This window comes from Schistocerca americana, chromosome 6, assembly GCF_021461395.2.
Source record: "Schistocerca americana isolate TAMUIC-IGC-003095 chromosome 6, iqSchAmer2.1, whole genome shotgun sequence".
NCBI classification, from domain to species: Eukaryota; Metazoa; Arthropoda; class Insecta; order Orthoptera; family Acrididae; genus Schistocerca; species Schistocerca americana.
In genome coordinates this window covers 482,189,410-482,202,036 of record NC_060124.1, presented here as the reverse complement: position 1 = coordinate 482,202,036, position 12,627 = coordinate 482,189,410, and the positions used below count along the sequence as shown (strand labels likewise).

Here is a 12,627-nt window from a genome sequence, read left to right as displayed (position 1 = left end):
AGGGACTTATATAATTTGGGGGGGGGGGGCATAACAGAGGATGGGACGGGTGAAGGATTTGTAGGTATGGAGGATGGTAGAGGGGTGCAACCCCCATGTCCGGCCAGAGAGGAGTTTGAGGAGTTGGAAGCGGTTGTGGGCTTTGGATTGGATGGAGCGGAGATGAGGGATCCAGGTGAGGTGACGGTTAATGCTAAGGCCAAGGTAGGTGAGGGTCACCAATGTCGTCGTGTAAGCTAGGCTGAATATTACATGCTTCGTTTCGTACTGTGAGGAAGAATGTTTTCTCGAATTTATTTTTGGCTCTCAGTTATATCAACTGGGTCGTAATGAGTGTTAAGCTTCTTTTGTTTCTTCGACTCGCCCCTCAGTTCAGCGAGAATATCATTAATGGGCCTATTTTTGGACTCTGGTAGGAAGAAGAAGATGTAAACGTTGCTGAGGATGCAACACGCGGCGAAGAACCAGTAGCAGCCGTACATCTGCAGCCAGCCGAGCAGGACGACGTACATCTTGATGACGGCCGCGGCGGTAACGGTCTGCACGCCGATGCTGATCGACATGGCTATGGGCATGGCCTCCGGCGAGAAGAACTCGTTGACGACGACCATGAGCAGCGCGCCGACGCCGACGGCGTTGAGCACGAGGAAGAGCGAGGTGGCGCACACGGGCAGCCACCAGGCGGCCGCCACGTCGAGGCCCGCGGCCTGCGCGTAGAAGTAGCCGCCGAGGGCGGCGTGGCAGGCGGCGATGCCCGCGTTGGAGCCGAGCAGCAGGGGGCGGCGCCCGGCGCGGTCCACCAGCGCCGAAGACAGGAAGGTGGCCGCGAACTGCAGCGCCGCCACCGCTACCGCCGACCACCCGGCCGACACGCTGTCGCCCGCGGCGGCCAGTATCTCGACCACGTAGTTGAGCGCGACCAGGCTGCCGCTCAGCTGCTGGTTCAGGATCAGCACCACGATGGCGGCGAACGCGTACCGCGACGCGCGCTCCTTGAAGAACTGCGCCACCGTCATCCGCTTCCGATCGCCGCCTTGCCCGGCCTCGACGGTCAGCCGCATCTCTTTCAGCTCCCCGGCGACGTCGTGGCCGGTGGCGCGGAACCAGCGCAGCGACGTGGCTGCTTCGTCTTCCCTGAGAAATCACGAGAAGATTTCCGCAAGGCTCAGTTTTGTGTCTACATCTACATCCATACTCCGCAAGCCACCTGACGGTGTGTGGCGGAGGGTACCTTGAGTACCTCTATCGGTTCTACCTTCTATTCCAGTCTCGTATTGTTCGTGGAAAGAAGAACTGTAGGTATGCCTCTGTGTGGGCTCTAATCTCTCTGATTTTAAACTCATGGTCTCTTCGCGAGATATACGTAGGAGGGAGCAATATACTGCATGACTCCTCGGTGAAAGTATGTTCTCGAAACTTCAACAAAAGCCCGTACCGAGCTACTGGCGTCTCTCCTGCAGAGTCTTCCACTGGAGTTTATCTGTCATCTCCGTAATGCTTTCGCGATTACTAAATGACCCTGTAACGTAGCGCGCTGCTCTCCGTTGGATCTTCTCTATCTCTTCTATCAACCCTATCTGGTACGGATCCCACACTGCTGATCAGTATTCAAGCAGTGGGCGAACAAGCGTTCTGTAACTTACTTCCATCGTTTTCGTATTGCATTTCCTTTGGATTCTTCCAATCAATCTCAGTCTGGCATCTGCTTTACCGACGATCAACTTTATTTGATCATTCCATTTTAAATCACTCCTAATGCGTACTCCCAGATAATTTATGGAATTAACTGCTTCCAGTTGCTGACCTGGTATACTGTAGCTAAATGATAAGGCATCTTTCTTTCTGTGTATTCGCAGCACATTACACTTGTCTACATTCAGATTCAATTGCCATTCCCTGCACAATGCGTCAATTCGCTGCAGATCCTCCTGCATTTCAGTACAATTTTCCATTGTTACAACCTCTCGACATACTACAGCATCATCCGCAAAAAGCCTCACTGAACTTCCAATATCATCCACAAGGTCATTTATGTATATTGTGAATAGCAACGGTCCTACGACACTCCCCTGCGGCACACCTGAAATCACTCTTACTTCGGAAGACTTCTCTCCATTGAGAATGACATGCTGCGTTCTGGTATCTAGGAACACTTCAATCCAATCACACAATTGGTCTGTTAGTCCATATGCTCTTATTTTGTTCATTAAACGACTGTGGGGAGCTGTATCGAACGCCTTGCGGAAGTCAAGAAACACGGCATCTACCTGGGAACCCGTGTCTACGGCCCTCTGAGTCTCGTGGACGAATAGTGCGAGCTGGGTTTCACACGATCCTCTTTTTCGAAACCCATGCTGATTCCTACAGAGTAGATTTCAAGTCTCCAGAAAAGTCTTTATACTCGAACATAACGCTACTATTCGCTATAAATTCCGATGGGACGTCGTATTTTTCTAAAATCAATGAGGCACGTGGCAACCAAAAAATTATTCATGTTGGTGTGTGAAATCTATGACACTGGTGACGTACCATAAGGCTATGTTGAGAGGTTCCATGCCGTCTTTTGCATGTCTTCTCTCATTTTCATCAATTTTATTAATGTTCTATGTCATTGCACGGTAGTAACAGACCGAATAAGGTTACTGTAATCAGAGTATTTGTACTGAGAGCTCCAAAAAAAAAAAAAAAAAAATACTTTTCACTTGATTCCTAAACATGTTGTTTTACTTCCCTAGGCCGGCGCATGGGGCCGAGTGGTTCTAGGCGCTTCAGTCTGGAACCGCGCGACCGCTACAGTCGCAGGTTCGAATCCTGCCTCGGGCATGGATTTGTGTTATGTCCTTAGGTTAGTTGAGTTTAAGTAGTTGTAAGTTCTAAGGGACTGATGACCTCAGATGTTAAGTCCCATAGTGCTCAGAGCCATTTGAACCATTTTTTACTTCCCTGGGTGGCCTCTGCGAGACAAATATCGGAAGACGCGGCACACTGCGTTTCCGGTTGGGGGCTGCACTTCCCTGAATTCCGAGGCTTAAGCGTCTGGCGGAACGACTGACTTCGGTCGAGTTTCGCCTATTGTATGCAGGGCGAAACGACCTGCGAGACGTCTGAGTGTCGCCGCAGTTTATGTTTACCGTTCCGGCGCGTCCGGAACGAAGTCTCCTGGCACCGACTGACTGCATTGTCCTCTTGATTCTGAGAATACTTGTGGACCGTGCCCTGCTGGGTGCGACTATCTGGCGCCGGATGCCCGGTGGTCTAGGCAGGTTGCTTTTGTAGCCAGTCAAACGGCAAGTTCAGTGCCCTCAGCTGAATAGCAGAGGCATGATTGGTCAACTTAAACTGAGGCTAGTTGACGTCATAATGCCCTGCTCGAAATTGGAGGGAACGGTCGCTATTGGCGAGAATGATGTTCCGAGACAGTGTGGGGAAATTTTTCAATCAGCACTGAATGCTGATTCGCGGCTTTTCTAGGAGAGTAGGGAGTTGAGCAATGTTGGCTTCGCTCTTGCGGTGTGCGGGCGCACAGATTCGGGATCTGATCTTCGTCGGAGTCGGACGGTCTTACGACTTAGTCGCACTTTTTCCGGCAGAACTTAGAATTCTCGGACAGCCTTGGAGGCCAGGGGTTGACGCAGAGTTGCTTCACGGCAGAAGTCGGCGCCTACATCATCAGGACGCTGCCTACCGACGACGTGCTGCAGATTTCAGTACTGGTACAGTATTTTGCGGCTCCGGCATTGTACGACCTTATCAATTTTATGCTGAATCCCTCAGCAGCACGCGCGCTCGCTTTGCTACAAGTCCACCTTGCTTGTTTCTTCGTGTGATCCCATTTGAGCTCTCACTACTAATTGCGATACTGCTATATAGTTGGGAGATTAATAGTTGATTCATTAGGACCTCCAGTCATTATCGTCAATCGTTTGCTTCACAGAGAGTAGGAGCCCCTTGTTGTCGAGCCAACTCTTATTCTCATAATATTTCAGTATACCCTGTCCTTTAACCCACTGTTTATGTCGATAATCATGTACATATATGTTCTGATGTATAATAAATCTTCTTTCTTTCTCCTTTTGCTTGTGCATTTTTGCCGCAATGACGCAGGGTCGGCATGGTTAAACGGATTTGCAAAGTTCATTTAAGGGGTGGCCGGATACTCTTCCTCCCGCCACCCCGTACCCCCCAGGACGGAATTAGTGTACCCCACTTGTCTGTGTCTAGTGTAATCCATGGAATAGTGCAAATGTCTTCAGATGTCTGCGGGCCGTGTAACTGAGGCGGGACGTGGGGAACAGCCCGATATTCATCTAGTGGGATGGGGAAAACCGCCTAAAAACCACATCCACGCAGGCCAGCACAGTGGCCTCCGACGTTAAGCCGCTGGGCGGATTCGATCCAGGGCCGGCGCACCTACCCGAGTCCAGGCGGATCTGATGTTTAATAAATCTCATTATAATATTTAATCCGCATATCATTTCGTAGGTATATGCAGAATCCCATTTTCTATTGTTTATAATGATAAAGTTCTCTTTTTTTGAGTAGATTAAGATTTTTATTAAATTATTGTGAGTGTGCACTCCTAATTTTACCAACTAGCAGGGTCCACCATCATTTTCTACCGTTACTGTTGCGCACATAATCAATTAAGTGGTATGTAAGGAGGGCGTCGAGTGCATGTCTAGTTCTCATGCAAAATTCGTCTGAATTAAAGAGGTACGAACTCTTCTCCACCCCGGCACCTCGCAATGTCATCCACTGAATTCTGAGGATAGCAAGGACAGATAAGTGCAAAAAATATCGCACTAACAGCAATGCTGATGCACACATGATTCTGACGAAAAGAATATTCAGTAGAATGGAAAAGGAAATAATGGACTTGTTATATGACACTTAAGTTGGATTTATAAAAGGTAAAGGCTCCAAATAAGCAATTCTCACACTGCGCTTGATAGTGAAAGCAAGGATGAGAAAATATCAATACACGGTCATAGGATTGGCCGAACTAGGAAAAGCATGTAATGTGGAAAATGTGCAGTCTAAAATGATGCAAGATGTTTGAAAATCTGAGATGAATGGGAGTAAGTTACAGGGAAAGACGGGTAATACACTATGTGGTCAAAAGTATCCGGACACCCCCCAAAACATACGTTTTTCATATTAGGTGCATTGTGCTGACACCTACTGCCAGGTACTCCATATCAGCGACCTCAGTAAATATTAAACATCGTGAGAGAGCAAAATCGGGCGCTCTGCGGAACTCACGGACTTCGAACTTGGTCAGGTGATTGTATGTCACTTGTGTCATACGTCTGTAAGCGAGATTTCCACACTCCTAAACATACGTAGGTCCACTGTTTCCAATGTTATAGTGAAGTGGAAACGTGAAGGGACATGTACACCACAAAAGCGTACAGCCCGACCTCGTCTCTTGACTGACGGAGACCGTCGACAGTTGTAGAGGGTCATGATGTGTAATAGGTAGACCATCACGCAGGAATTCCGAACTGCATCAGGATCCACTGCAAGTACTATTACAGTTAGGCGGTAGGTGGGAAAACATGGATTTCGTGGTCAGGCGGCTGCTCATAAGCCACACATCACGCCAGTAAATGCCAAACGATGCCTCGATTGGTGTAAGATGAGTAAACATTTGACGATTGAACAGTGGAAAAACGTTGCGTGGAGTAACAAATCACGATACAGAAGGTGGCGATCCGATGGCAGGCTGTGGGTATGGCAAATGCCCGGTGAACGTCATCTGCCAGAGTGTGTAGTGCCAACAGTAACATTCGTCGGCGGTGGTGTCATGGTGTGGTCGTGCTTTTCATGGAGGGGGCTTGCACCGCTTGTTGTTTTGGGTTCCACTATCACATCACAGGCCCAGATTGATATTTTTAAGCACCTTCTTGCTTCCCACTGTTGAAGAGCAATTTGGGGATGGTGACTGCATCTTTCTACACGCTCGAGCACCTGTTCATAATGAACGGCCTGTGGCTGAGTGGTTACACGACAATAATATCCCTGTAAAGGACTGACGTGCACAGTGTCCTGACCTAAATCCTATACAACACCTTTGGGATGTTTTGGAAAGCCGACTTTGTGCCAGCGTTCACAGACCGACATCGTCAGTGCAGCATTCCGTGAAGAATCGGCTGCAATTCTCCAAGAAACCTTCCAGTACCTGATTGAACGTATGCCTACGAGAGTGGAAGTTGTCATCAAGGCTAAGGGTGGGCCAACACCATACTGAATTCCAGCATTACCGATGGAGGTCGTCACGAACTTGTAACTAATTTTCAACCAGATACATGGATACTTTTGAATACGTAGTATACACAATATGTGGGACTATCAAGAGAGAACAATAAGAGAAGAATATGAAAAACGAAGTGCTTGGATAAAAAAGGGTATAAGACAAGGATGCACTCTTTCGCCTCTATTGCTCAATCTATACAGCGAAGAAATAAAAGGAAGGGTCATGAGTGGGATTGAAATTCAAGATGAAAGAACACGAATGATAAGATTCGCTGACGGCATTGCTATCCTCACTGAAAGTGACAAGAAGAAGTACAGGATCTGTTGGAAAGAATCAACAGTCAAATCAGCACAGAATATTGATTGAAAGGAAACAGGAAACACAGCAGGCTAATGAGATGTAGCTTAAGTGAGAATAACAAGAAACTTGACATCGGTGATTGCGAAGTAGACCAAGTTAAGGAATTCTCCTACCTTGGGAGCAAAATAACCAGTGACAGACGGAGCACAAGAAGTACATAAGAAGCAGACTAGCACAGGCGAAGAAATCTGCTAGTATCAGACATAGACCTTAATTTGAGGAAGAAATTTCCGAGAATGTACCTTTGGAGAACAGCATGGTGTAGTAGTGAATCACTGACAATGAGAAAACGACAGTGGTAAAACCGGAACCAAAGGAAATCGAAGCAGTTGTAATGTAATGCTACAGAAGAATGTTGAAAATTAGGCGAACTGATAAGATAATGAATTTCTCCACAGAATCAGAGAAGACAGGAACAGATAGGAAACGCTGACAAGAAGATACAGGATGATATTACATGTGTTAAGACATCAGGCAATAACATTTGTGGTACTATAGGGAGCTGTAGACGAATACAGAGATTGGAATACATAAAACAAATAATTGAAGCCGTAAGGTGCAAGTTCTACTCTGATATGAAGAGGTTAGCGCAGGAGAGGAAATCGTGGTGAACGAACGTAAAACAGTCAGAAGGCTCTGACACTAAAAAAAAGAAAAAAAATACCTAGTAAACGTCGGCTCCAAAATGCATAGTATAAGAACTTGTTCAGAAGAAGAGGTATGTTAGAACCCACGTTCAGTGGACATTTTTTTCTTGTTTTTGTCGATATGGAACGCAGAGAGTTTGTAGAAAAAGAGATGTTTCTCACAGCATCGAAGATGATGACGTATGCGTTTTAGGCTGTATGTTTAGTAGACTTTTTTGCTTCGAGTGATCCTGATAACGAGCTTTTCTCCTGGGACACACTGCGTAGCATGAACCATAGCTCCACCGACAGACTTTCAGAGGCTGTTCAGGGATACTTTGTATTTTCGTATAGGAGACCAACCGTTTCTGGTGGCTCGTTACAGAGAAATAACGTGATCATAACTGATCCGTTTTGTTACTGCAATTATCTTTTCTCTGTGAAAATGCCTTTCTAATGTTAAAAAGCGTGTAATGTGTAATCATCAACACTTACGAAACAAAGCATGCAGTACTGAAACAGCCTGCAGATCTAAAAGTGCCTACTGAAAAGTGCGGCACTGCGATAGAACTCGGTGTAGCATCGCTATTACGTTCTTGCCTTCCATGCAGTGATTCCATTCATTACTGGCCAACTTTTCATCACAAATCTACCCACACGGTCGTGTATCAATGATAATGTACAACTAACACTGCTGGGAAAACCAATCCGAGACAGAACCGAGCAGTAAAGAGTGTGAACTTGGGGGCGAAGTGTAAATTGGGCATTAGTGTTGTAGACAACAAGTGAGCTAAGTGAATAGATAAATTTTGTTCCCAAGCAAGACACACAGAGCATACAACACCCATTTGCACTGTTGTGCGTAATTTTGAGTGCAGTACAGAAACAAAGCCAATTGTATAAGAAACCAAACGCATGCAGTATCTATGTAACGAGCCTGTCGAGGCCGTGGGTGTCTGATACCAACATACTCAGAACGTATGCGTGAACGACCTTTGGAGTTCTGCTTCACCCTGTGTATGTGAATCTCGAACAACTTAGCATTTGTCAACTAGAATGGGCACATTCTGCGAATGATACCAGCGTTAAATTAAATCACATTAGAGAAAAAGAAATAGAAGTGACTGTGAATGATGTTTCTCAAAGAATTATTAAGTGGTTCTCTGAAATTGGACACCCCCTAATTTTTGAGGAAGCACACCATATTCAGTTCTACACAACAAATGGTCATATCAACAGCAAATGGAGGCAGTATACAGAGAAGAATGCTCCAAATTTTTGGGTGTACATGCTGACGAAAACTTGAACTGGAAGGAGCTAACTACAGAGCTCCTCAAACTATTAAGTTCAGTTACTTTTGCCCTTCGCGTAATTGCAAGTCTTCAAAAGAAACTAGTCTCCTGGCATACTTTGCATATTTGTACTCAGTAATATCTTATGGAATGACTGTCTGGGGTAACTCATTGCTTAGAAAGACAGTACTGATCGCACAAAACCGACCAGTAAGAATAATGTGTGGTGTTCACCCGTAGTCGTCATGCAGGTACCTCTCTAACGAGTTAGGGATTTCAGATGCACCGTCACAGTACATATATTCACTAACGAAATTTGTCACTAATAATCGATCAAAATTTCAGAAGAACAAGTGATGTCCATATCTAAAACACTACAAGAGAAAAAAGACCTCTATTTCCCAGTACTGCATTTGTCAGTGGCTCAGAACGGAGTTCAATATGGGGCAACACAAATTTTTGAGCGTTTACCCAGAAATATAAAATGTCTAACAGACAAAACAAAATTTAAATCCAAACAAAAATGATTTCTCCTGGACAAATCCTTCCGTTCCATGGGCGAATTTTTATTGAAAAACAGGCAGCTTTTAAAAAATAGGACCTAGTTTTTAAGTGTTTTTGCGTGGGTGGGACTAAAGTATAACACCTTTATTAGTGTTAACACTAACGACTTACGCGAGGGACTTTCAGAAAGCATGTTCCGTCACTGTTTTTGAAAGAGAAGATGGTACACCATGTGACAAAACAAATACTATATGAATCCCCACCCGTTGCTGGTTCAACAATGGAAGAGGCGTCGTTGGAGGAGGAATGTCGCATGCGCAGAGCGCCGAAGGAGGGAGTAGCAGCAGACCGGTGTGCCCGAGGTTATTCGAGCACACATCACGATGACAGACTGACGTGTGCCGTCAACGTGGTCGCCAATGGAAGTGCGTGCATTTATCCAGATGAATGGGCACGTGAGACTAGAGTGTCCATCATCCATGAACACCCACAGCCCATGTTTGTTGACGATGTCATGTCCCGTCAAACGGTTGGTCGTTGGTGTTGTATGTTCAGAGAAGGAAGACAGAGTATGGAGGATGAAGGTCAAACTGTGCGTCCTTCCAAACCTATGACGAGGTGGAGCAGACTGTGCGACAACTCCTTAGATTGAAGGGTGCCAGAGTGGTTGCTTCAAACTGCTTGCACACTACGACAAATATCTCAGTGTCAGTGACACCTGTGGTGGAAAATACTGCAAGGTACACTCCTGGAAATGGAAAAAAGAACACATTGACACCTGTGTGTCAGACCCACCATACTTGCTCCGGACACTGCGAGAGGGCTGTACAAGCAATGATCACACGCACGGCACAGCGGACACACCAGGAACCGCGGTGTTGGCCGTCGAATGGCGCTAGCTGCGCAGCATTTGTGCACCGCCGCCGTCAGTGTCAGCCAGTTTGCCGTGGCATACGGAGCTCCATCGCAGTCTTTAACACTGGTAGCATGCCGCGACAGCGTGGGCGTGAACCGTATGTGCAGTTGACGGACTTTGAGCGAGGGCGTATAGTGGGCATGCGGGAGGCCGGGTGGACGTACCGCCGAATTGCTCAACACGTGGGGCGTGAGGTCTCCACAGTACATCGATGTTGTCGCCAGTGGTCGGCAGAAGGTGCACGTGCCCGTCGACCTGGGACCGGACCGCAGCGACGCACGGATGCACGCCAAGACCGTAGGATCCTACGCAGTGCCGTAGGGGACCGCACCGCCACTTCCCAGCAAATTAGGGGCACTGTTGCTCCTGGGGTATCGGCGAGGACCATTCGCAACCGTCTCCATGAAGCTGGGCTACGGTCCCGCACACCGTTAGGCCGTCTTCCGCTCACGCCCCAACATCGTGCAGCCCGCCTCCAGTGGTGTCGCGACAGGCGTGAATGGAGGGACGAATGGAGACGTCTCGTCTTCAGCGATGAGAGTCGCTTCTGCCTTGGTGCCAATGATGGTCGTATGCGTGTTTGGCGCCGTGCAGGTGAGCGCCACAATCAGGACTGCATACGACCGAGGCACACAGGGCCAACACCCGGCATCATGGTGTGGGGAGCGATCTCCTACACTGGCCGTACACCACTGGTGATCGTCGAGGGGACACTGAATAGTGCACGGTACATCCAAACCGTCATCGAACCCATCGTTCTACCATTCCTAGACCGGCAAGGCCACCCAACGTGCTCTAGAAGGTGTAAGTCAACTACCCTGGCCAGCAAGATCTCCGGATCTGTCCCCCATTGAGCATGTTTGGGACTGGATGAAGCGTCGTCTCACGCGGTCTGCACGTCCAGCACGAACGCTGGTCCAACTGAGGCGCCAGGTGGAAATGGCATGGCAAGCCGTTCCACAGGACTACATCCAGCATCTCTACGATCGTCTCCATGGGAGAATAGCAGCCTGCATTGCTGCGAAAGGTGGATATACACTGTACTAGTGCCGACATTGTGCATGCTCTGTTGCCTGTGTCTATGTGCCTGTGGTTCTGTCAGTGTGATCATGTGATGTATCTGACCCCAGGAATGTGTCAATAATGTTTCCCCTTCCTGGGACAATGAATTCACGGTGTTCTTATTTCAATTTCCAGGAGTGTATATAGTGTGTGATGTCATGGTGTATTTGTTTTGGCAATAAAGTTTCCGTGTAAGAAACAATGACAAAGCTTACTTTCGGTACGGCCCTCGAACATATTCAGTAAACGTACCTGTTCCACACCATTTCGACGAAAGTATTGAAAGGGTCCTGTAGCCACATTTCATTAGTCCGGTAGCCCATTTTCACTAGCATTTCTCTTTCATTTCCTTGTTTCTCTTTTCTCATAACTCTCATAGTGGTGTGATTGAATGAATGTGGTTGTGTGTCACGTTGCTAGACGGTGGCGTAGTCTGCTGCAGAAAGTCTGCGATAGTCATACAGATTCAGCAGCAGTTGTACAGAATAGCCAACTCTCGTAGTGGTCAAGTAGGCAAAGAGGTTTGCGCTACTTGCGAGAAATCCACCTGCGTTAGGTTGGTGGTGGAAATGGCATTTTTGGGTTTTCCGGGCCACGCGGAGCGTCGAAGAGGCTGGAGAAGAAAAAGGGAGGCAGTCTGCCGCCGGTACCGGAAGCGTCCACAGCTGTGCTCCCGTCGAAGAAGGGTGAGTTAGACTGACCGCGTGGCGCGTTCTTACTTGGCGAGAGGAGATCTGTTAGCTTTTGGTCTCGCTTTTCAACCCTGAAAGATTGTTTTGCCTTGTCGCAGCAAGGAATGCAAACCTTTGGCAGATTTTTCTTTTAGTAAATTTCTATAGCAGACTTGGATCCGCCGGAAGAGCACCACACACAGGTGTCAATAAGAAGTGAGCATTCGCGTCTGTATGAATGTCTGTTTGCCTTCAGCTGTGCCTGTATAAGCTTTCATTTTTCTAAACATTAATAGCTTTGCCTTCGCGTAAATTTTCCTTGCCTTATGTATCTTTCGTCCGTAGGGAGCCAACCACGTAGTTCAACATTAGAGTTTGTTCAGCTACCGTTATCACTAACTGTTCCATCTCTTGTTTGTTTTAAAGAATGTTAACTGTTCATGATTGTGTGATGTGATATTATTGCAACTTGACCACGATACCTAGAAACTGCGTCTCCACAAACCACGTGGGCACGCGGGTGTACTGCGAAACGTGTACCATTTCACGAGTTATTGCAATCAGCTATCAGGCAACAGCAGTTGTATGAATGATTCACACCAATGATTTTACGTGTAGATTATAACGGTGAATGTATCGATGCTATTCTTTAATGTTTTAGGAATTAATGTTATCAGGAATTATGTACATGCCTTATATCCATATCTTAGGAAGAAATGATTTTATCCACAGTTTTCTCTTGTATTCCGAGGTTACGTTTATGCACCCAAGCAACACACCTCGTAGCTTTCCCGTTAGCACATCCCACGCGTTTCCTTACGCATAGGTCCAGTGATTAGTTTCCCCTTCTATTTTGAAACAAATGTTTTAGATTAAGTCTTATTTTCAGGTGTGTTGCTGGGAGCTGATCTTATGCGCAGTGTTCATGCATTTTCTATTT

At 47.0% G+C, this 12,627-nt stretch overlaps 1 protein-coding gene across 1 annotated transcript in view; it reads right to left on the bottom strand.

Moving 5' to 3' along the window:
- Positions 1 to 293: 293 nt before the first annotated feature.
- LOC124620222 (facilitated trehalose transporter Tret1-like) overlaps positions 294 to 12,627 on the bottom strand; it is a 41,835-nt gene continuing 29,501 nt past the window's right edge. Inside the window, exon 3 of the mRNA XM_047146889.1 lies at positions 294 to 1,134. Within this exon, the coding sequence (XP_047002845.1) occupies positions 294 to 1,134 (841 nt within the window). The remainder of the gene's footprint in view (positions 1,135 to 12,627) is intronic.